The sequence below is a fragment of the Aotus nancymaae genome, unplaced genomic scaffold (assembly GCF_030222135.1).
Source record: "Aotus nancymaae isolate 86718 unplaced genomic scaffold, 86718_ANA_hifiasm-v0.15.2.pri h1tg000040l, whole genome shotgun sequence".
Lineage (NCBI taxonomy): Eukaryota > Metazoa > Chordata > Mammalia > Primates > Aotidae > Aotus > Aotus nancymaae.
The window spans coordinates 83,561,954-83,585,601 of NW_026988454.1; the positions used below are offsets into that span (position 1 = coordinate 83,561,954).

The following is a 23,648-nucleotide window of genomic DNA, read 5'->3' on the forward strand; positions in this document are numbered from 1 at the left end:
ACAAGTCTTCACTTGGAACTTTAAAATGCCATTTTGAGTAAAATCAACTCCACTCCACCATAAAATCAAATTCAAAATGTTAATTATGGTTTTAAAAAATTTTTTAAAAAACAAAAATAATAAGATAACTCTTCTGCCAATAACTAAAGCATTAAGATTCACGGGAACTTAAGTATGTCCTTAATGTTTTACTAAGAAAGATATAATTCTTTTTTATTTTTTAATACAAGTGAGTTGCCACTAGATCTTCATGCTCCAAAAAGCTTAAAATGAATGACAACCCAAAAAAAAAAAAAAAAAAAAAAAGCCTAATGCATGGACTTTTATAGTTGAAAGGGACTCAGCTCAAGTACAATAGTTTTCAAATTTGTATTCCATGTAATTACATTCTGAGAGTTGTTAACCAACTGGTCATGAGAAAATAGATTAGGTTAAGTATAGGGAATGCTAGGATAACCTTCCCCTGGAGATTTACATGTATAAGACTAACAGTAAAGGTTTTGAAGAGTCCTGCCTTTATAGGCAAAAAAGTTAAACCTAGCTTAACCTAGTGTGCTCTCAAATTATTTGCCATGGAACACTGCTTTGGGGGAAGTAAGCCTATCAAATGACTTTAGAAGACTGTTCTGAGGGAAACACAGTTTGGAAAACCTTGGTCTTTTCAAATTCCCTTAAACAATGACAAAACTAAAGCCTAGAGATCATGCTACCAAGCCTGGTTAGTAGCATATTAAAGAACTTGAATCTAATCTCTTCATCCCCAGGTCAGAGCTCATTCCATTACTTTAACTACAAAATAGGAATTCTTTGAACGTATACAATCAAACATTTAACTGACAACACTTACCTTACATTTAAGATTTGGGATATGGTGTCACATTTTCTGGTTTGTGTATTAACTCAGGTGTTTTTAGTTCTTTCAGCACTAGGTTCCCCAATAATGAAGCCCACGTGGAGATTTGCTACTGCTTAACAATTATAGAGAATGATTTAGTTATCAGTTGTGGCTGAAAGTAATCACTAATAAAGCATTTAGACTACTCAGTGGTTTTAATTTACTTATAACTTCAGTCGGCCCACCTAAATCACTGTGTTATCTATCAGGTGGTGAGTTACTTAACACAGTAATGCTGACATGTTATTAACCGTAGATCATATTAATACCTACAAACAAAATTAAAATGCAAGAACTTATGTCTGCATAGACAATAGCCAACAACATCAAAACAGTTATTTGTCTCTGTACAGTTCAGGGCCGATTTGTCAGGCAAAGAGTTTCCTACATTTTTGGTAATTATAACTTGACAGCTTTAGCTGGAGTCGAAATAATTTTCCCAATCTTTATATTTTTCAAGCTCCACAGAACTCTAAGATAGTGTAAAAAATGTTCAAAACACAGCTTACTTAGCTTTTGAGAATAGTTATGTGCATTCCCCGCCTGCTCAGGGTATTGGAATGGAGGAGGCCGAACAAGTGACTATTGTTATGTTGCAACTTTAAAAGGCTAGGAAATCAAAGGTGGTAATTGTTAACAACTGCCGTTTGACGCTTCGGACTTCCTCTTGATAAAACTTCGGTACTCCTTTCTAAGCCCCCTGGAGAACCGGAACCATCGCGGGCCTTCGTGTCTCCTCAATGCTGAAAGAACCCACCAGCTGAGGAGAATGCACAATGCCGCGATTCCTCCAACAAAGAGGGTATTCCGCGCGCCTCCACCTCACAGGTGCGACCTCTGCCCCAGCTTGCGCACTGCTCCACCCCAGCTCGGGAAGCTCGGGACCTGCCCTCGGGCCCGGCCCCGCCTCCGGCCTCCCTTGCCCGAAGCCGCCCTCGCGCCTCCGCCCGGTCCCGGTTCCGGCCCCAGCCCTGGCCCTGTAGTGCCCGCGCAGCTCCCGACTCTTCCCGGAAACCAGAAGGCGGCTGACCAGCTTCGCGGCTCCAGGCGGGGCCGGAGCGGCAACACCCCTGACGCCACAGCAGTCAGACCCGCGAGGCGTCCCGGCGGCTCAGAACCTAGCCTAGCCTGGCCGAGGATGATGCTCGGAGCCGGCGACCAGCCTGGCGACCGCACTAGGGGCGGGAACGCTTTTACCTGCTGCGGGCTCAGCCGCTCCCCGCCGGCACCGCTCTCCTGGCAACCGCGGCAGCTACACCGAGGCCGGGAGCCGAAGGGCCTAGTGACAGCTCCCAGCGTACACCGCGCTCGCGCCCACGCCGGCGTCGACGTCTGCGGCCTTCGATCCCCGCCCCCGGTCGGCTTCTTGCCTCCCAGCGCTAGCTGTTGCCACAGCGCCCTCAAGTGGACTGTCGCGGGAAGCGGCCATGGCTACCAATTTCAGGAGTGGCTAGAAAGGGGTTTAGCAGGTGTTTTCAACTTGCCAGAGCCAGTCTCATCTTGATGGAGAGTTTGAAGGGATAATAAGAACCGGAAACAGCTTTTAAATATTATTTAAATAACTATGTAAATATTATTTTAATAGTTTCTCAATATTTCATGTAAGTAACCTGCGGCCCAGAGAGGTTAGGAGACTTGTGAAGTTAGGAGACAAATATTTGGTATCAGATTCGGAACTATTTTGAGTCTAGAGCTCTTTTCTGTCAATCATGTCTAGTTATTCCCAGGTGGATTGCACCGTTTTGTCAACACTTTAGGGTCAAAAAAAATGATTGAAGTTTTTACAAATACGTAATTAAATATATAGCAATCTTTTAAGCTGACAAAACAATTATGAAGGGTAAGCTGTGCTAAGGAAGATGTGTATTTCAATATAATGTGTCAATATTTAAACATTCAATAGCTTCGAGGATTAAAGGTGGAGGATATGAATAGTTGAAATCATCATCCTTTAAATAGATGAATTGAGACCAAATAGTAGTAAACTTAATTTTTTTAAGTGAGTTGTTGCTTCCATGTATGATTTCAAATTATTGTGATAGATATAATAATTTGTGCATCAACATGATGAACTTTAATAACCCCAAATACTGATTGTAGAAAAATTGTTTCAAGCTATTATCTTAAAATATGTGACAGGATTTATTTATTTATAATTTATTGTCTGGGCTAGGTGGCTCATGCCTGTAATCCGAGCACTTTGGGAGGCCGAGGCGGGCAGATCACATGAGGTCAGGAGTTCGAGACCAGCCTGGCCAACATGGTGAAATCCTGTCTCTACTAAAAATACAAAAATTAGCTGGGTGTGGCATGCGCCTGTAATCCCTGCTACCGGGGAGGCTGAGGCAGGAGAATCGCTGGAACCCAGGAGTGGGAGGCTGCAGTGAGCTGAGATCGCGCCACTGTACTCCAGCCTGGGCAACAGAGTGAGACTCCATCTCAAAAAAATAAACAAATAAAAATAAAAAAGAATTTATTTATGGTCTAGGCAGGGCGCTATGGCTCACACCTGTAATCCCAGCACTTTGGGAGGCCAGGGTGGGCGGATCACTTGTGGTCAAGAGTTCTAGACCAGTCTGGCCAACGTGGTGAACCGCGTCTCTACCAAAAACATAAAAATTAGCTGGGCATGGTGGCGCGCGCCTGTACTCCCAGCTACTCAGGAGGCTGAGGCAGAAGAACTGCTTGAACCCCGGAGGCGGAGGTTGCAGTGAGTGGAGATCGCGCCACTGCACTCCAACCTGGGTGACGAGTGAAACTCCGTGTCAAAATATATATATATATATTTATGGTCTAATTTTTTTGTTTAGAAATACTCAAATTAATGTGTTTGCTGTGCAGTAATTATTACTTTGAAATAATGAAACAGAACATCAATAAACAAGGTTTTATGTATACAAACCATCACTATTTTTGTTTTTAAAAAATAGCAGCTTCTTGTTTTTAAGAAATCCTATTGTAAATTCTACCCTGGTCTTACATTTTAATGGTTCTTCATTATAAGTATTTACATTATATCAAGTGCCAAACTTTTCAAAACTATCTTCTAGTCGTAATGGGATGACGACTTCTCTTAGTTTTTACTTCTGTGAAAGTGAATAGTGGAGCTGTACGTACGTAATCATTCTCATAGTCCTTTTTTACCCCTTAAAAAATGGTTAATCCTGTATTCAAGATAGACTTCAGCTACACTCTTCTGCATCAGGTAACAAAAAACTTCTTTACGTTTTTGCACCTGTTTCAGTTTTGGAGCTATCCTGTCTAAGTTGAGAAGCAATGGCAAGTCAATTCTTGAAATTTTTGTTGCTTTAGACAGAGGCTAACAAACTATCCTTGTTCATAAAAGAGACCAGGATAAAATGGGTTTGGGGCGGGGAATTCTGCTCTTGGATCTCCTGGGGACAAAGCCCACCTGTAACACCTGCCTCCATCATCTCCTTCCCTTCGAGCTAGCCAAAGGAGTGTACCCTGGGTCTGATTTTTATGGTCATTTCCTGGGAGGCCAAAGCGTCAAGTCACGTTCATAAGAAGCAGAGTGGGAGGATAGTTTGCCTCTCGCCACCCACCTTTCTCAGCACTCTGGGCCAAAGCCTGGTTTTGAAAACGCGCGCCCCGCCCCGCCCCGCCACGCCCCGCCCCGCCCTCCGGGGTCCCGCGCGTTCACTGTAGCGCGCTCACCGGACGGCAAGCGGCGCTGTGAGCTGGTAGGCGGTGCCAGCCGCGCGACTGGTACAGGCGCCTGCGTCGCAGCGGCGCTGCTGCTGGTTGGTCCGCACGTGGAACCGCTCCTGGTCACGTTGATCCGGGCCTTTGGGACCCTCCAGCTTGGTCCAGTCCGGGATTGGACGCCCGCCATGGCAACAACTGCGGCGGAGACGCGCGTGTTTCTGGAGGTGCGGAGACAGCTGCAGAGCGCGCTGCTGATCCTGGGGTAAGAACTGGGATCCTAGGCGCGCTGCCTAGCACGCTTTTCTGCTCCCGGGGGCTGGGGGCTGGTGAGTCTCTTTCTGCCTCTCTCGGAACGAGGGACTTTGAGTTTCTTGTTTCCAGTTGCGTAGAACCTCTCGACCAGTGAAGCTTTCCCCTGTAGTTCGCCTCCGCCATCTCCACCCCTACTGACAGTCTGGGTGTTTTGGGGTGCTTTTTAGAAACTCGGGGTCTCAGCCCCACACCAGAGTTACGGAATCAGAACTTTTATTTAAACAAGATTCCCAGGAATCAAATGCACATTAAGATTTGAGGAACGGTGATGTAAAACACTGTTGGCAGTGCTTGGCGTTTCCGACAAAATGCAAAAAATGCCTCGTCTACCTCTCTTCGGGATCCTCCTTACTGGATCAGTTCTTGTGTGCGCTTCTTGTTTTGTAAATAACTTCGGGTCTTTTCCCTTCAAACTGCTCTTTGCAGAGAAACCACACAGTCATTCAATAAACCTGAGTTTAGTGAACCACTAAGAAAGGTTGCAGACTTCTCATTGGAGCTCGTTCTTTTATTCATATTCTGAGTTCCAATGAGAACGTTGAACTTGTTATTTGCTACACAAACAAGAAACTTTTAGGGAAAATTTTCTCTTTTTTGTTTGAAAGCAGTTTTAATGATTTGTGGTTCCCTTGTCTATTCCTTTGTGATCGCTGTCTCAGAGAGAGATTAAGTTAGATGTTAAAATCCTGAGAATGTTATTACACAGTGTCACAGGTAGATTGATGCTTAGTTTTTTCCTCTTTTCTCTCAATCTGCCAGATATCTGGTGTGGCAGTTTGGGATATGGCTTGAGAACTGAATTCAAATGCTTGCTTCCTCACAAAGTTGGAATAATTTAATCTGAATTACTTCAATCTTGAAATGGAAATAATACTTAGTACTCTAAATGTATTTCTTTTTCTCTTTCAAAAATCATGAATTTGGACAAATATCTCCAATTCTGGTGCACTTTGTAATTAGGAGCCCAAGCCCTACCAAAACAAAACAAAACAAAACAAGAAACAAACCACACACACCAACAAACTCTCCCTTCCTCTTATCTAGGGTCCTTTCACAGTTCCCTTGGACTACTCTCCCTTGTTTAAGCAAGTTAGGAAACCTAACTTTGCTGGACTTAGTTTTGACATTTCTTGAACTGCTTATAAATGGATATATATATATAGATATCTATATATATATCTATATATATATAGATATATATATGTATATAGTGTCTGGCTGCATTCCTTCCATAATATTTTAAAGATTCATGCTCCATCTATGTGGCTGCATATATCAGTAGTTCGTTCCTTTTTCTTGCTGAGTTTTCCATTGTGTGAATATACCACAATTCATTTATCTGTTCTCCTATTGCTGGATGTTTTTCTTGATTCTAGAGTTTGCTTATTATGACTACAGCTGTCATAACATTATTGTATAAATCTTTTTTTGGACATACATTTTCATTTCTTTTTAGGTAAGTACCTAAGAGTACTTATCTGAAATTTCTGGGTCGTAGGACAGATATGCGTGTTACTTTGTGAGAAATTACCAAACAGTTCTCCGAAGTGATTATACCAGTTTACACACTCAACCAGAAAAAAAATGAGAGTTTCAACTGCTTACATTCTCTCTTGGGTTTAGTATTGTTAGTCCTATTAGTTTGAACCATTCTAATGGGTGTAAAGTAGTATCTTGTAGTTTTAATTTTCACTTCACTGATGACTAATAATGTTAAGTGCCTTTTCACTTGTTTTTTGCAATTCATATATGTTCTTTCTAAAAGTGTCTTCCAATTTTTTGCTGTTCATCAGATTATTTGTCTTATTGTTTAATTGAGAGTTCTTTATACAGTCTCAAAACGAGCTTTTTCATATAAATGCCTTGTGAATATATTACTATTCATATCTGTGACTTACCTTTTCATTTTCTTTTTTTTTTTTCTTTTTGAGACAGGGTCTCAGTCTACTGCCTAGGCTGCAGTGCAGTGGTGTGATCATGGCTCACTGCAGCCTCAACCTCCTGGGCTCAAGCAATCTTCCCACCTCAGCCTCCTGAGTAGCTAGGGTACAGGTGCATGCCACCACACCTGGCTAATTTTTGTGTTTTTTTGTAGAGATAGGGTTTCACCATATTGCCCAGACTGGTCTCCAGCTCCTGGACTCAAGCGATCTGCCTGCTTTGGACTCCCAAAGTGCTGGGATTACAGGTGTGAGCCACCATGCCCAGCCTCATTTTCTTAATAGTGTCCTTTGATGAACAGAAATTGTTATTTTAATAAAGTCCATTCTATTGCTTTTTTTTCTTTAAGGGCTTTTTTTTTTTTGGTGTCTTAAATCTTTGCCTACCTCAAGGTTGTGAAGATTTTATGCTAGGTTTATTTTCTAGGAGTTATATAGTTTTAGCTTTTACATTTTGATCTGTGATCATGTCGAATTCATTTTTGTGTTTGCAGTGAGGTAGGGATCAAAGTTTTTTTTTTTTTTTTGTATGAGGATATTCAGTTATTCTGTCACCATTAGTTGAAAAGCCCATAATTTCTCCCATTAAAATAACTCAGTATATTCATGAGAAATCAATTGACTATACTGTTTGCATAGTATGTCTTTTCTACCCTCTTAACTTGTCTTACGTCTTTCAGTATAAAGCATAAAACTGCAAAAATACTGTATTTCTGTAAAAATAGCATAAAACTATATGCTATTTTTAAAAATATATAGTTTGGTGATTTTAAATCCATTCTGATGATCTGTGCGTTTTAATGAAAATGTTTAGTCTATTTTATAGTTAATGTAAATACTGGTGTTCTCATTCCTAGTTGCTATGGTTTGGATGTGTTTTGTCCCTATGTTTTGTCATGTTGATCCCCAGTGTGGCAGTGTTGAGACATAGGGACTAGACTAGTGGGAGGTGCCTGGTTCCTGGGGGCAGATCCTTCTTGAATAGATTAACACCCTCCCATGGGAGATGGGTAGGTGAGTTCTCTTTCAGGAATGGATTCATTCCTGCAATAGTGGGTTGTTCAAAAGAGTCTGGCTTCCTCATTTTCCATTCACAGATGTAAAGATCTATTTATGTTAAACCATCTTAGCATTTTGGGATAAACTTTGGCCATTTGTTTATTCAATCCACAGATGTTTATTGTGTTCTTACTCTAGTACGGAAAATTCACATTCTAAGTGCTGAGGATACAGCCATGAACAGTAATAACAGCAAAGAAGAATACTTGCCTTTGTTGAGCTTACAGTCTAATGGTGGCAGTACGGAAGAGGCAACAGAGAGTATACAAAATAAATAAAATATATATTTGATAGAAGTAGAGAAAAAATTTCAAAAGGGATGGGGAGGAAAAAGTTACAATCTTTTATTTCAAATGAGAAATAGACATTTGAGTATTAAACTAAAAAGGGTGAGATATAGAAGTGACATACTTGTGTGAGACAATTTCCATTTGTGAGAAAGTACGTTTGAAAGGGTTCCTAATTCAGAGAGATGCGGGTGAGGTGGGGCAACACATAGTAAAACGTCTTATGGCAGTGTGCTGGTACGTGTTTAATATTCTACTCTCCATGAAAACAAAAAGACAAACAAAAGGTCTTGATTTGCAGCATTTGTTGATTTCTTTGGTGTGAATACTTTGGCCATGGATGACCTTCAGCCTACCAACTGGGTGAGTTGACCTGCTTTGCAGAACTGCTAGAATTTTAACAACAGGTTCTCCAAACCTTATAGCATACTAGAGTATAGTAGTGGCCTACTAAACCACTGTGACTTGTGGACCATCAAAAGGACTTTAGTTTGTAGAGTGAGAGATGAAGTCATTGGATAGTTGTAAGCAGGATGTGATACCTGACAAAATATAAGTCAATGGTGAAGAAAGCCTCAACTATAAAAATAGTGTATGGACCTTGTCATCAAACTTAGTCTCAAAGTAGGACTCTCCTAAATAACCATCATTCAACCCTCAGAATTGGGAAATATGTTGCTACCATCTTACATCATTCATTCTTTGCCAGTTGTCTGTTATAATATCCCTGATAACAGAAGAATCCATTTCAGAATAATGCATTGCATTTCACTGTCATGCTTTCTTTGTTTCAGTCTGGAAGAACTCCTCATTTTCCATTGACTTTCATGATCCTGGCACTTTGGAAGATGATAGCACGATCATTTTGTAGAAAATCCTTCCATTTGGATTTGTCTTATGTTTCTTTAAGACAAGATTCAGGTTTTGCATCTTTGGCAGGAATATAACAGAATATAACAGAAGTGACGCTTCCCATCAGGTGGCACAGGATTTTGCTTTGTTCCATCAAATTGGTTGTGTTAACTTTGAGCACTTAAGAAAGTTGATGTCTGCCAGGCTTCTCTACCTTAAATTTACGCTTTTTCTCTTCGTAATCAATAATTGGAGAGGTATTCTGAGATTATGTAAATACGCTGTTCCTCACCAGAGTTTCATTTTATTCATTTATGTATATCAGTGAGGACAAATGATTCTTATTGTGGGTTACTCAGTGGGTTTTAATTTTTGTTTTATTCAGTGGGCTACTTTTTTGCTCATATTATACATACCAGATGTGGCCAAGGAAGTCCCTTCTGGATGGTTTCTGGGTCTTTTTTGATACGTCCCTGTCATTCTTTGATTTCTTCATGTTTCAGCGACATATTCCAGGTTTATTTCATTCTTTCCCTGTTACAGCCCTGGATGTAGTCATTTTACTGAGGAACTTTGTTTTTATTTGTTTGTTCTGTTTTTTTAAAAGTGGAAAGTGACCTTTACAAACCAAGATCTGGGCGCTAAGTATACTCATTACTATTGGATGTCACTTCTCCCAGAACTGTGTATGACTTATATATGATGTTTATGTATGGATGTACCTACATACATATGTACATACATGCATTTACATCTATCTGTATTACTGTATTTATAAATATTGAAAACCATCACTTCACACAGATATTTCCAATTCTGGCCCACCACCATAGGGTCCATTCTAGTTATCTCCCTTTCTCTTTTTGTAACTCCATTCTCCTTCAGTGAGAATCATGGCCCTCATTGTCCTCCTGGCGTTTATTATTTGGTCAGTCTCCCTCTATGTGATTGTCTGCTGGCATCCTTTGCCACCTCCCCCTGCTCATTGTTAACACTCTCCTCGCCTGCCAGGACCCTGTTGTGGACTGAATGTTTGTGTCCCCTCAAAATATATATGTTGAAATCCTAACTCCCAAAGTGATGATGTTAGGAGATGGGGCTTTGGGAGGTAGTTAGATTTAGATGAGGTCTTGAGGGTGGGTCCCCCCCAATATTAGTGTCCTTATATGAAGAGGAAGAGACACCGAACTTCTTTCTCTGCCATGTCTGTTGTTTAAGCCACCTATCTGTGGTATTTTGTTATAGCAGCTGAGCTAAGACGTGCTGCCCTCACCTCCTGTTAAGATTTCCACCTGACCTGTTTTGCGATCTGACACCCCTGCTAGGTGGTCCTCCTGGTGGAAGCCCTCCGCAGCCTGCTTGGTTTCTCATATCCATGCTGGGCTACTGTGTCACCACCCTTGTATTGGTGCCTCCCTTGCTTGGCCCTATAAAATGACTAAAGTTTTTGGGACTGGGAAGAAATGTGGTAAACCAGAGATGGGGTGGTAGTGGGGACTTAGGAACCCAGTGATGCCTTGCAACACTTGGAAGTGTCAGTTCTACACAGTCTACTTTGAAAGCCATTGAGGTAGCAAACAGACATTGTGTTATCTTTAGAGCAGTGGTCAGAGAACTATGGACCATTGGCCACATTCTACCTGTAGCCTGTTTTGGTGTAGCCTGTGAACTAATCATTGGATTTTTCTTTGTTCTTTATCCCTTCTTTTTTTTGTCAGGTTCTTGATCTGTCACCCAGGCTGGTGTGCAGTGGCTTGATCATGGCTCACTACAGCCTCCTGGGCTCAAGTGATCTTCCCCATCTCAGCCCCTTGAGTGGCTAGGACTACAGGTGTGTGCCACTATACCCAGCTAATTTTTAAATTTTTTTGTAGAGACAGAGTCTTGCTATGTTGCCCAGACTGATCTTGAACTTTTATTATTATTATTATTATTATTATACTTTAAGTTCTGGGGTATATGTACAGATCTTGCAGGATTGTTACATGGGTTTACATATGCCACAGTGGTTTGCTGCCTCCATGCCCCATCACCTACATTAAATATTTCTCCTAATGTTATCCCTCCCCAACCTCTCCACCCCCTGCTATCGCTCCCTTAGCCCCCCACTCCCCAAAAGACCCCAGTGTGTGATGTTCCCATCCCGGTGTCCATGTGTTCTCATTGTTCAACACCCACTTATGAGTGAGATCATGCAGTGTTTGATTTTCTGTTCTTGTGTCAGTTTGCTGAGAATGATGGTTTCCAGATTCATCGATGTCCCTGCAAAGGACATGAACTCATCCTTATTTAAGGCTGCATAGTATTCCATGGTATATGTGTGCCACCGTTTTCTTTATCCTCTATCTTTGATGGGCATTTGGGTTGGTTCCAAGTCTTTGCTATTGTAAACAGTGCCACAATGAACATACGTGTGCATGTGTCTTTATAGTAGAACAATTTATAATCCTTTGGGTAAATACCCAGTAATGGGATTGCTGGGTCAAATGGAATTTCTATTTCTAGGTCCTTGAGGAATTGCCACACTGTCTTCCACAATGGTTGCACTAATTTGCACTCCCACTAACAGTGTAAAAGTGTTCCTATTTCTCCACATCCTCTCTAGCATCTGTTGTCCAGATTTTTTAATGATTGCCATTCTAACTGGTGTGAGATGGTATCTCAATGTGGTTTTGATTTGCATTTCTCTAATGACCAGTGATGATGAGCATTTTTTCATATATTTGTTGGCCACGTAAATGTCTTCTTTTGAAAAGTGCCTGTTCATATCCTTCCCCCCTTTTTGATGGGGTTGTTTGTTTTTTTTCTTGTAAATTTGTTTAGGTTCTTTGTAAATTCTGTATATTAGCCCTTTGTCAGATGGGTAGCTTGCAAAAATTTTTTCCCATTCTGTTGGTTGCTGGTTTACTCTAATGATTTTTTTCTTTTGGTGTGCAGAAGCTCTTAAGTTTAATTAGGTCCCATTTGTCTATTTTGGCTTTTGTTGCCAATGCTTTTGGTGTTTTAGTCATGAAGTCCTTGCCTATGCCTATATCCCAAATGGTATTGCCTGTGTTTTCTTTTAGGGTATTTATGGTGTTAGGTCTTATGTTTAAATCTTTAATCCATCTGGTGTTAATTTTTGTATAAGGTATAAGGAGTGTGTCCAGTTTCTGCTTTCTGCATATGGCTAGCCAGTTTTCCCAATACCATTTATTAAACAGGGAATCCTTTCCCCATTGCTTGTTTTTGTCAGATTTGTCAAAGATCAGATGCTTGTAGGTGTGTGGCATTACTACCGAGGCCTCTGTTCTGTTCCACTGGTCTGTATCTCTGGTTTGGTAGCAATACCATGCTGTTTTGATTACTGTACCCTCACAGTCTAGTTTGAAGTCAGGTAGCGTGATGCCTCCAGCTTTGTTCTTTTTGCTTAGGATTGTCTTGGCTATGTGGGCTCTTTTTTTGGTTCTATATGAAGTTTAAGGTGGTTTTTCCAGTTCTGTGAAGAAGGTCAATTGTAGCTTGATGGGGATAGCATTAAATCTATAAATTACTTTGGGCAGTATGGCCATTTTCATGATATTGATTCTTCCTAACCATGAGCATGGAATGTTTTCCCATATGTTGTGTCCTCTCTTATTTCCTTGAAAAGTGGTTTGTAGTTGTCATTGAAGAGTCCTTTGTCATTGAAACGTCCTTTGTTAGTTGTATTCCTAGGTGTTTTATTCTGTTTGTTGCAGTTGTGAATGGGAGTTCGCTCATGATTTGATTCTCTCTGTGTTACTGGTGTATAGGAATGCTTGTGATTTATGCACGTTGATTTTGTATCCTGAGACTTTGCTGAAGTTGCTTATCATCTTAAGGAGATTTTGGGCTGAGACAATGGGGCTTTCTAAGTATACAATCATGTCATCTGCAAATAGAGACAATTTGACTTCCTCTTTTCCTAATTCAGTACCCTTTATTTCCTTTTCTTTCCTGATTCCTCTGGCTAGGACTTCCGATACTATGTTGAATAGGAATGGTGAGAGAAGGCACCCTTGTCTAGTGCCAGTTTTCAAAGGGAATGCTTCCAGTTTTTGCCCATTCAGCAAGATATTGGCTGTGGATTTTTCGTAGATAGCTTTTATTATTTTGAGATATGTTCCATCGATAACCTAGTTTATTGAAAGCTTTTAGCATAAAGGGCTGTTGAATTTTGTCAAAGGCATTCTCTGCATCTATTGAGATAATCATGTGGTTTTTGTCTTTGGTTCTGTTTATGTGTTGGATTACATTTATAGATTTGTGTATGTTGAACCAGCTTTTCATCCCTGGGATGAAGCCTACTTGATCATGATATATAATCTTTATGATATGCTGTTGGATTCAGTTTGCAAGTATTTTATTCAAGATTTTTGCATCTATGTTCATTATGGATATTGGCCTGAAATTTTCTTTTTTAGTTGTTTCTCTGCCGGCTTTTGGTATCAGAATGATGTTGGGCTCATATGATGAGTTAGGGAGTATTCCCTCTTTTTGTATTGTTTGAAATAGTTACAGAAGGAATGGTACCAGCTCCTCTTTGTACGTCTGGTAGAATTCAGCTATGAAACCATCTGGACTTGGACTTTTTTCGGTTGGTAAGCTATTAATTGCTGCCTCAACTTCAGACCTTGTTATTAGTCTATTCAGGGATTCAACTTCTTCCTGGTTTAGTCTTATGAGGTTGTAAGTGTTCAGGAATTTATCCATTTCTTCTAGATTTACTGGTTTATGTGCATAGAGTTGTTTGTAGTAATCTCTGATGGTAGTTTGTATTTCTGTGCAATCGATGGTGATATCCCCTTTATCATTTTTTATTGCATCTATTTGATTCTTCTCTCTTTTCTTTTTTGTTAGTCTGGCTAGTGGTCTGTCTATTTTGTTGATCTTTTCAAAAAATCAACTCCTTGATTTATTGAGTTTTTTGAAGAGTTTTTGTGTCTCTGTCTCCTTCAGTTCTGCTCTGATTTTAGTTACTTCTTGTCCTCTGCTAGCTTTTGAATTTGTTTGATCTTGCTTCTCTAGTTCTTTTAATTTTGACCATAGAGTGTCGATTTTAGTACTTTCCTTCCTTCTCATGTGGGCATTTAGTGCTGTAAATTTCCCTCTAGATACTGCTTTAAATGTGTCCCAGAGATTCTGGTACATTGTGTCTTTGTTCTCATTGGTTTCGAAAAACATCTTTATTTCTGCCTTCATTTCATGATTTATCCAGTAGTCATTCAGGAGCAGGTTCATTTTCCATGTAGTTGTGCAGTTTCACATGAATTTCTTAGTCCTGAGTTCTAATTTGATTGCACTGTGGTCTGAGAGACTGGTGGTTAACGATTTCCGTTCTTTTGCATTTGCTGAGGAGTGATTTACTTCTAATTATGTAGTCAATTTTAGAGTAAGTGTGATGTGGTGCTGAGAAGAATGTATTTTCTGTGGATTTGGGATGGAGAATTCTGTAGATGGCTGTTAGGTCTACTTGGTCCAGATCTGAGTTCAAGTCCTGGATATCCTTGTTAATTTTCTGTCTTGTTGATCTAATAGTGACAGTGAAGAATTTTGTTATTACCCACCTTCTGAAGCCTGCTTTTGTCACTTTGTCAAACTCATTCTCCATCTAGTTTTATTCCCTTGCTAGTGAGAAGTTTTGATCCCTTGGAGGAGGAGAAGCGTTCTGGTTTTTGGTGTTTTCATCCTTTTTGTGCTGGTTTCTTCTCATCTTCATGGATTTATCTACCTTTGGTCTTTGAGGTTGGCGACTTTTGGATGGGGTCTCTGAGTGGGCGTTCTTTTTGTTGATGTTGAAGCTAATTCTTTCTGTTTTTTAGTTTCCTTCTAACAGTCAGGCCCCTCTGCTGCAGGACTGCTGGAGGTCCACTCCAGACCCTGCTTGCCTGGGAATCACCTGCGGGGGTTGCAAAACAGCAAGGACTGCTGCCTGTTCCTTCCTCTGGTAGGTTCATCCCAGATGGTTACCCACCAGATGTCAGCCATAGCTCTTCTGTATTAGGTGATTCTTTGTATATACAGGTATCAGGGAGCTGCTTGAGGAGGCAGTCTGTCCCTTGTCAGAGCTGAAGTGCTGTGATTGGGGCTGAGTTGCTCCCTTCAGAGCAGCTGGGCAGGGACATGTAAGTCTGCTGGAGTGGAACTCACAGCTACTCCTTTTCCCAGGTGCTCTGTCCCAGGAAGATGTAGCTTTATTTATAAGTCTCTGACAGGCTGCTGCTTTTCTCAGAGATGCTCTTCCCAGCAAGGAGGGAGTCTAGTCACAATCTGCCTGCAGAGGCATTGTTGATCTGCCACGGGCTCCCCCCACCTGCTGTGTAAACCTCTTTGTCCTGTTGTTTATGCAGATAAGGTTAGAGCTGCCACAGTAATGGCAGACGCCCTACCCCCAAGGAGCTTGACTGTCCAGGGTCATGCTCAAACTGTTGTGCTGGCTGCGAAAATCCTAAGCCAGTGGAATTCAGTTTGCTGGTCTCCATGGGGGGGACCCCCCAAGCCAGATCACCTGGCTCCCCGCCTTCAGCCCCCTTTCTCTCAGGTGTACGGGTGACTCTTGTCTCACAGGCACTCCAGGTGCCAGTCAAAACGGCTGCTTGGATTTCTGGGGGGTAACTGGTGGCGCCGGCTGAATTGGCTGCTCAGATTTGAATCGGCTGCCCAGATTTACCCTGGAAACCTGCGGCACCTGTCAGCATGTGGGGATCTCCTGGTCTGTGGGCTGCAAAGACTGCAGGAGAAGCACAGCATCAGAACCAAAGCTCCAGAGTGGCCGGACATCCCCAGTGGCCTCCGTTGTATAGGAGGGAGGGCCCTCCAGCCTGTTGCACTTCCCAGGTGAGGCAGCACCCCACCCTGCCTCAGTTTACCCTCCTTGGGCTACACCCACTGTGCCTCCAGTCCCATTGAGATGAACCTGGTACCTCAATTGGAAATGCAGAGATCACTCACTTTCTGCCTCACTCTTGCTGGGAACTGCGCTCCAGAGCTGTTCCTATTTGGCCATCTTGGCGGAAGTCCACTGGTCTCGAATTTCTTGGTTCAAACCATCCTCCCACCTCAGCCTCCCAAAGTGCTAGGATTAGAGGCATGAGCCATCTCGACCTGCTGATTTTACATTTTTAAAGGGTGTTTTAAAAACTAAAAAGTAGAATGTGTATTCATACATCACTATGTTGATGAGACCATATGTGGCTCATAAATCCTAAAATATTTACTACCTGGTCTTTCACAGAAAAAAAAGTTGCTGACCCTTGTTTTAGAGTATCATTATTTCTTAAACACTATTTCTTGAAATTGAACTTTTGACTCTGGTTTGAGGCTGTCGTCCCTGCAGAAAAACTCAGATGCTTAATATTCTTAATTGCCAGTTAAGGGCAGATCCATATGCTTTGAAAAGGAACTAGCCAAAAAGTAGATGTAAGATATTCTAAGGTGGATTTCTAAGGCCTAACCAAGGTTCACACTTGAATACGTGGTCTGCCCTCTGTACTTAGATGATACTCAAGCAAATGGTCTATTGTCTGCACTTAGTTGACACTGTGTTGATGGCCTGCTGTCTGCACTTAGTTGACACTGTGTTGATGGCCTGCTGTCTGCGCTTAGTTGACACCATGTGGATGGCCTGCCGTCTGCACTTAGTTGACACTGTGTGGATGGCCTGCTGTTTGCACTTAGTTGACACTATGTGGATGGCCTGCTGTCTGCCCTTAGTTGACATGGTGTAGATGGCCTGCTGTAGGCACTTAAGAGGGAGCCATGGTACTTTGCACCTCTGTTGCAGTGCTAAGCTGATTGCAGCTTCAGAGGAGGGTCATTTCCATACATGCCTTTATCCCCACTATATTTTTGACACCTGGGGGCTTTTGACAGGGACTGTATTTTACTCTTTTTTGCTTATACCGAGTAATTTATGTTTACTGTGAATTGGATTGGTAAGTCCTTTCACACCTGATATTCATATGTCACTATATTGTTTTCTTCTTTTTATTCTTAAAATTGACAAATTTTTCTCTTTTATCTTTGTTTCACTGAATCTTGGTCTCCTTATTAAAATCTTGTATATGAAATAACAGTACTTTGCTCTGATTTACTGTAAGATAAAAACATGATTTTAGTGCTGTTCTCAGAAGAAAGAACCAAAAATCTGTCCCAGGACTTGCGTATTATGGTGACAATGAAGGGCATTTTCTGACCAGATCTAAATCTAGTGTAGTTTGCTTTCCTTTATGATCTGCTTGCTCCTGTTTTTCTGGGGCAGTTACTTTAGAGCCCATACTGAAGAGGAACAAAGAGATCCTTAGCCATTTTTGTTTCTTTCATCATGTGGATTTCGTTATGAGAAATAATTGGTTTGGGTTTTGTTTTTAATTACCAGAGACTCGAAAGAAGGAGGTATGCCCCTGGATATTTCCATAATGCCATCTTCACTCCAGGTGAAAACCCCTGAAGGCTGCACAGAAATCCAGCTTCCAGCAGAGGTCAGGCTTGTACCTTCCTCTTGCCGTGGGCTGCAGTTTGTTGCTGGGGATGGACTGCACCTGCGGCTGCAGGCACAGGCAGAATTAGGCACAAGTGAGTAATATTAGCACTTCTGTTTCTGTATTTACCTTTCTGTTATAAACCAAATGTGATTTTTCCTTTGGTAAGGTGAACTTTTCCCAGGTGATAAAAGGACTCAGCAGCAGCATGGTAAAAGCTGGGGTTGAGAATATCTAGGGTCTTTGTCAGCCTTGCCAGTTATTGACTGTATGCAATTGAACATGTTACCTAACCTCTCTGAGGCTTCCTCCCTCCTTCCCTCCCTTCTTTGTTTTCCTCCCACAGCAAAATTGAGCAGAATGTGTAGAGATTTCCCATTTACCTCCTGGTTTCTTTAATTGTAAAATTTTCTGGCACAGGGATGGGAAGATTAAATCAGATAGCAATTGTGTAAGACCTGATTGGTTTGAAAACATTACATGGAAATTTATTCATTCAACAAATATTTTAGTTTGTGCTATGTGCTAGTCATCAACCTAGATGCTGGGGATACAGAAGTGAACAAGGTAGGGGAGATGTTTGTTCTCATGGAGCTTACATTCTAATTGGTGGGATCAGATAATGAACAAACAATTTAAATATTAAGAAAAGTATTATGATAATATAAAACAGAATAATGGGATAGGGAGTGACTAGTGTTGGCTGAAGGATGATCAGGAAGGCCACTCTGAGGGGTTGATGTTTGACCAGAGTCCTGAATAAGGAAAATGATCCTATCCATGTGGGGACAGTTCCAGATAAAGAAAACAGTACACAAAAGATCCTACAGTTGAGTTTGATACATAATTTAATTTTAATTTTTACTATGCCTGTTATATTTACAACATGTTTTAACTGGTTTATTGATTCAGTAAGGCAGTAGAAATTTTGCTTTTCCTAAGACTTAGAGGTTATTTATTGAATAAAATTATTGATTCATTACATCTATTACGTAGATGTAATATATGCTTTGGGGGATTAAAATTATGTCAAAAGGGGAAACAAGCTGTAAAAGACTTATGTGACATTTATTATCAGAGAGAGATTATAAGTCTTTCAGCCGCACACTGACACTTCACTGCTGCCTCATCTGTAATAAACCTTTCATCTGAACTGTGTGGATCCTGGAGGTGGGGTCAGTGGGAGTGTTTGGAAGAGCCATTTGGGAGATGCTGAGCATTCTCTTGAGTCTCTCTATTCTTGGCTTTTGTGGGGAAAGAGAAGACGGAAAGGGTTTCATTTATTTTTTGCTGGAGAGCAATTTTTGCTCAAGTCCTGGATTAGTAGATAACTAGTTTGAGTTGGGCAGGGTTGGCTTTAGGAACAAGGGATAAGGAAAAGAGATGTCATGGCACTTAAATGTTATAGGATAAATACTGGGAATGACTATTGGAATAACCATAGCAAGAAGGTTAGGGTCACCAAGATGGGAAGTAGACTCCCCGAGAACACCTAATAATGGGCAGAGAAAGTGTTGTTTCAGGGAAGAGACCATGGAAATCTGGATGTTGTGTTGTGATCACCTTCTCCTTCAAAACAGTTACCTCTTTTACATGAGTAACCACAGTAGGAATTTTGTTTTGGATCTGGAAATTTGGGAAAGGCAAGCATGAAAGCCACAGTGGAGTGTTTTCTGGGACTGTGATTTTGAGATGGAGGAATAGAGACCACTGGGGACATAGTATTGGGTTTTTGCCCATCCATATTCTGTATTCTGTTACTGAATATCCAAATAATCAAAACTGGAATTATTTTTAAAAATTTAAATCTGCAAACATTGTTTAAACTATAGGACAAAGTAAATTGACTGCTCTGTGTTGATTTGCACATTGTTTGTGTTCATTGGTCTCCTATTTCTTTACACTTTTAATATATTTTGCTCAAGTATGTGAAAAGGAAAACTATCAAAGGCCTGTTCCACAGTGCATGAAAGAGTATGCAAAACAGATTCCTCAGCACTTAATTGCCTGAGTGCCTTCCATATAATAGGTGGTACATAAATATTTGCTGAATGAATAAATGTGAATTGATGTGTACTGGTGTGAACTTGAATCAAACTGTTTTGTAGGAAGTGACTTTTGAAAGTTTTAGCCTTCAGTTTATGTTTCAGGGTTTTTAAAAAGTTGACTTTTCAATGCTAAGAACACCCTTTAAGGACAAGTATAGTAAACATCATACTGGTATACTGCTATTTTGAGTTCAAACTGTGACCCTCCATGCGGAACTAGCTACAGTAGGATGTATTTGAGCAAAGCCGTAGATTGATCCTCAGCAACAACTTTCTCCCAGGATTCCTCTATATCAAAAACTGAATTTTAAACCTGACCCAGTGCATCATACTGGGTGGCCAGCAGAGGGTAGTGTTTTACTGAAAATTTGTGGATCTGGAAAGACTGTTTTGTATTCCTAGGTCTCCTTTTAATCTGCTCAAAGTTAAAGAATAATATTTCTTTATAATTATTTCACCTTAGTGCTATAGGGATTTCTGGCCACCCCTTAAAAACTGTTAAGGGTTTTAATTTCCAAGATGTAAACCTTTTAGCATCAGTTTTTTGAAATCTTAAAATACATATAGAAGAACACAAACGAAATCTACATTGCTTGATCCTGATGGATATGACCTCGTTTCTTTAGTTAGACTTTTATAGACGTATTTTAGTAGTTTCTTTTAAATGTAAGGTTCCCTATTTCATAAAAGAAATATTATAAACGAAGAAAACTTGCTGCCTTATGTTGCTCTTTCCCAAAGTGTGAGAAATATACATTTTCCCCACAGCTTTCAATGTTTTCCCACAGCGTTCATTAGAAATTGAATTTTGCTCTGGGAAGACTGGACTCTTTTTGGAACCGTTTCATTCCCAGGGAGGTATCCAATAAACACTAGTTTGAGATCTATTGTTTGTTCATTTGGTAATATGCTAGAACGGACATAAACCTTGTTTAAATAAAATTAAACTCAAATTTGACTGGGCATGGTGGCTCACACCTGTAATCCTATCACTTTTGGAGGCCAAGGCCGGTGGATCACCAAGTCAGGAGTTCTAGACCAGCCTGGCCAAGATGTTGAAACCTTGCCTCTACTAAAAATACAAAAAAATAGCTGGGTGTGGTCGTGGGCGCCTGTAATCCCCACTACTTGGGAGGCGGAGGCAGAGAATTGCTTGAACCCAGGAGGCAGAGGTAGCAGTGAGCTGAGATTGCGCCATTGCACTCCAGCCTAGGCAACAGAGCGAAACTCCATCTCAGTAATAATAATAATAAAATAAAAATGAACTCAAATTTAAGAGCTCTATTTGTTCACTCTGATGAAACACTGCTGTAAGACATAACAGAGGAAAGCTAAGCATGTTGAAGATCTGTGTAGTTAGCTTGATGAGAAGGAAATAGTTCTTTTTCACTCATCCTTAATGTTGGTATTTATAGAATGAGAGAAATAACAAATGTTACATGCATAATCTAGGGCAGCACCTAGCTGTGGAACACTTAGCAAAATCTGTTGCTTTTGAAAACACTTCACAATATTTGCTTCTGCTTGAGTCATCAGATAGTATTAATTAAATGTGTACTTCTAAGTGGATCATAAACTGTTTATGGATGGTAATTTATCATGGCTGAACTGTTTAAGTATGTTAATATATTTGTTTCAACCTCTAAGATTTGCTATTTCATCGACTTCCTTTAGAACTGATTTCAATGTTTAATCAACACTTACAAGCCCAAGAATGTTGCACATTTTATTGCCAATCCTGTGGTGAAGTCATAATAAAAGACAGGTAAGGAATATAACACTTATTAATTCTGTGTCTGGCAATGATTATCTCTTTTCCCATCAGAATTTTTGAAGTAATTGCCAAGGGAGTAGTATATGGCCTTAAAGTGAGAGCCAGCTTAATGTCGCTTTGAACAAAATCAGTCACAAAACTTGCTAGCAATCACAGAGTGATTAACTCTTAGGAACATTAAGGGGAGCACTAGGATGCTGATTTTGAAGGAGGAGAGCTGATCTTGGCCGAAGAACCTGTGCTGATCACTGAAGCACCTCCTTCCTGAAAAGAAACATGGCATCTGTCACATGTTTCATCCAGCACAATGCTGAGTGACGTTTTCCACATTCAGTGATTTTTTTGCACATAACAGAAGCTTTGCACAACACTTTTTATTTGAACTATTTTTATCAGTGCCCTTCTAAAATCCATTTCCTATGACTCCTGCTTATTAAAACAGAGCGTACAGAGCACAAATTAACCTTTTCTCAATGATTAGGTTAATTTTATAACTTATTCTTGCCATGTGCTGTGATTACCCTGTTGAGATGGGAAGGGCTCTTTGCTGGGTTTTTTGTTGTTGTTTTCAGGGGGTTTTTGTGGTCCCAAAGGCTGTTTTAATTTTTTTTTTTTTTTTTTTGGTCTTCTTTCTTCCGCCTGTCAACCTTCTTGTTTCTTGGGCACAAACCCTCCCCCATGAAATTTTAGCCACTAGTCACTTATAGGCTAGAGAGACAGATTAAATCCTAATTATTGTTAACAATATTTAAAGAAAGGACTTAGAGTTCTTTATTAGATGCGTTTCCTGAGTCAGGTTCCTAAGACTTATAAGTGAACAGATCCTCCTTATCTGAAACCTGCCTCTCTTCCAGTGTTCCTTACCTGAGTGGTGCTATACTTCTACCTGCGTCCTCAAGGTAGAAGCCTGATACTGCCTTCGGTTCCTCCCTCTGTGGCAGGGGAATCCAAGCTTTTGGCTTCCCTGGACGACAGTGGAAGATGAAGAATTGTCTTGGGCAACACATAAAATACGCTAACACTAACAATAGCTGATGAGTTTTAAAGGAATTGCCAAAACTCTTAATTTTTTTTTTTAAATATATTTTATTGCACTTTAGGCTCTGGGGTACCTGTGCAGAACATGCAGAATTGTTGCATAGGTACATACATGGCAATGTAGTTTGCTGCCTCCATCCCTGTCACCTGTATCTGTCATATCTCACCATGTTATCCCTCCCCAACTCCCTACCCGCCACTCTCCCTCCTGTAGTCCCCCCCAACAGACCCCAGTGTGTAATGTTCCCCTCCCTGTGTCCATGTGTTCTCATTGTTCAACACTCACCTATGAGTGAGAACATGCGGTGTTTGATTTTCTGTTCTTGTGTCAGTTTGCTGAGAATGATGGTTTCCAGATTTATCCATGTCCCTACAAAGGACACAAACTCATTGTTTTTTATGACTGCGTAGTATTCCATGGTGTATATGTACCACATTTTCTTTGTCCAGTCTATCATCAATGGGCATTTGGGTTGGTTCCAAGTCTTTACTATTGTAAACAGTGCCTCCACCCTAGTGCCTCTACCTTAGTTGAGGCCACTGTCTTCTCACCTAATTATACTTGTTGCCAGCTCCTCATCCACTGAGCCTCCCTCTAGTTTCACCCTCTCGTCTGATGTATTTTAGCACAACTGAGTCATTGTTCTCAAATGTATCAGGCTCTACTGATCAAACCCCTCCTGGGCCCCCCATTTCTCCAATATAAATTCCAGAAACATGCTGCGTTAGGACGTTTATGAGTTTACCTCTATTTACCTCTCCACACTCATATTTCATATCTCCTTCCCCAACCTATTCCTCCTCCCCACAAAAACATCCCATTATTGATTAGCATTCTGTACACAGCTCTGGTGATCAGTGTGTAGCCCAGTAGTGTCTTCATGATTCTTTTCATCCTGGGGCCTTATGAAAGTGACTTCCTTTCCTGGAATGTACCCCACACCCTGTCTCCCCCTTGTTGGCTTCTTCCTGAACTTCATAATTCAGCTGACAGAACAACCACTGTTAGGAGCCTTCTCTCAACCCTGAATTGGTTTAGGTGCTTTTCTAAGGTTTATTTGCCTGTCTTCACAATTAAACTGTAGGCTCTCAGAGTGGAGATAATCTTGTTGTCCCCTGTATCCTTTATCCCTGCTCTTTTGAGAGTGCCATATAGTGTAGTCCCTTCTGAGTCTGCCTAGTAGTGCAGACTCAGAAGCCAGACCAACTGGGTTTACACCTGACATTTACTAGCTGTGTGACTCTGGGCAAGTCTTAACCATTCTGTGCCTCAATTCTCTTATTGCAGAAATGT

At 40.8% G+C, this 23,648-nt stretch overlaps 2 protein-coding genes across 14 annotated transcripts in view; one reads left to right on the forward strand and one right to left on the reverse strand.

Moving 5' to 3' along the window:
* The window catches only part of DOP1A (DOP1 leucine zipper like protein A), a 100,607-nt gene extending 98,889 nt beyond the window's left edge, over positions 1-1,718 (reverse strand). For 4 of the 9 annotated variants that reach the window (XM_064360888.1, XM_064360890.1, XM_064360886.1 and 1 more), the window contains exon 1: positions 848-1,714. The gene's annotated coding sequence lies outside the window, so the exon portion shown is untranslated. Of the gene's footprint in view, positions 1-847 lie in introns of all 9 variants that reach the window. The other 5 variants (XM_064360885.1, XM_064360884.1, XM_064360892.1 and 2 more) reach the window with 3 other exon arrangements.
* Positions 1,719-4,626: 2,908 nt separating this feature from the next.
* The window catches only part of UBE3D (ubiquitin protein ligase E3D), a 201,833-nt gene continuing 182,811 nt past the window's right edge, over positions 4,627-23,648 (forward strand). For 2 of the 5 annotated variants that reach the window (XM_064360894.1, XM_064360896.1), the window contains exons 1-3: positions 4,627-4,826; positions 17,392-17,588; positions 21,217-21,307. In XM_064360894.1, coding sequence (XP_064216964.1) covers positions 4,750-4,826; positions 17,392-17,588; positions 21,217-21,307 — 365 coding nt within the window. In that variant the 5' untranslated portion in view covers positions 4,627-4,749. Of the gene's footprint in view, positions 4,827-8,463; positions 8,526-14,836; positions 14,962-17,391; positions 17,589-21,216; positions 21,308-23,648 lie in introns of those variants that run through there. The other 3 variants (XM_064360895.1, XM_012468843.2, XM_012468841.2) reach the window with 3 other exon arrangements.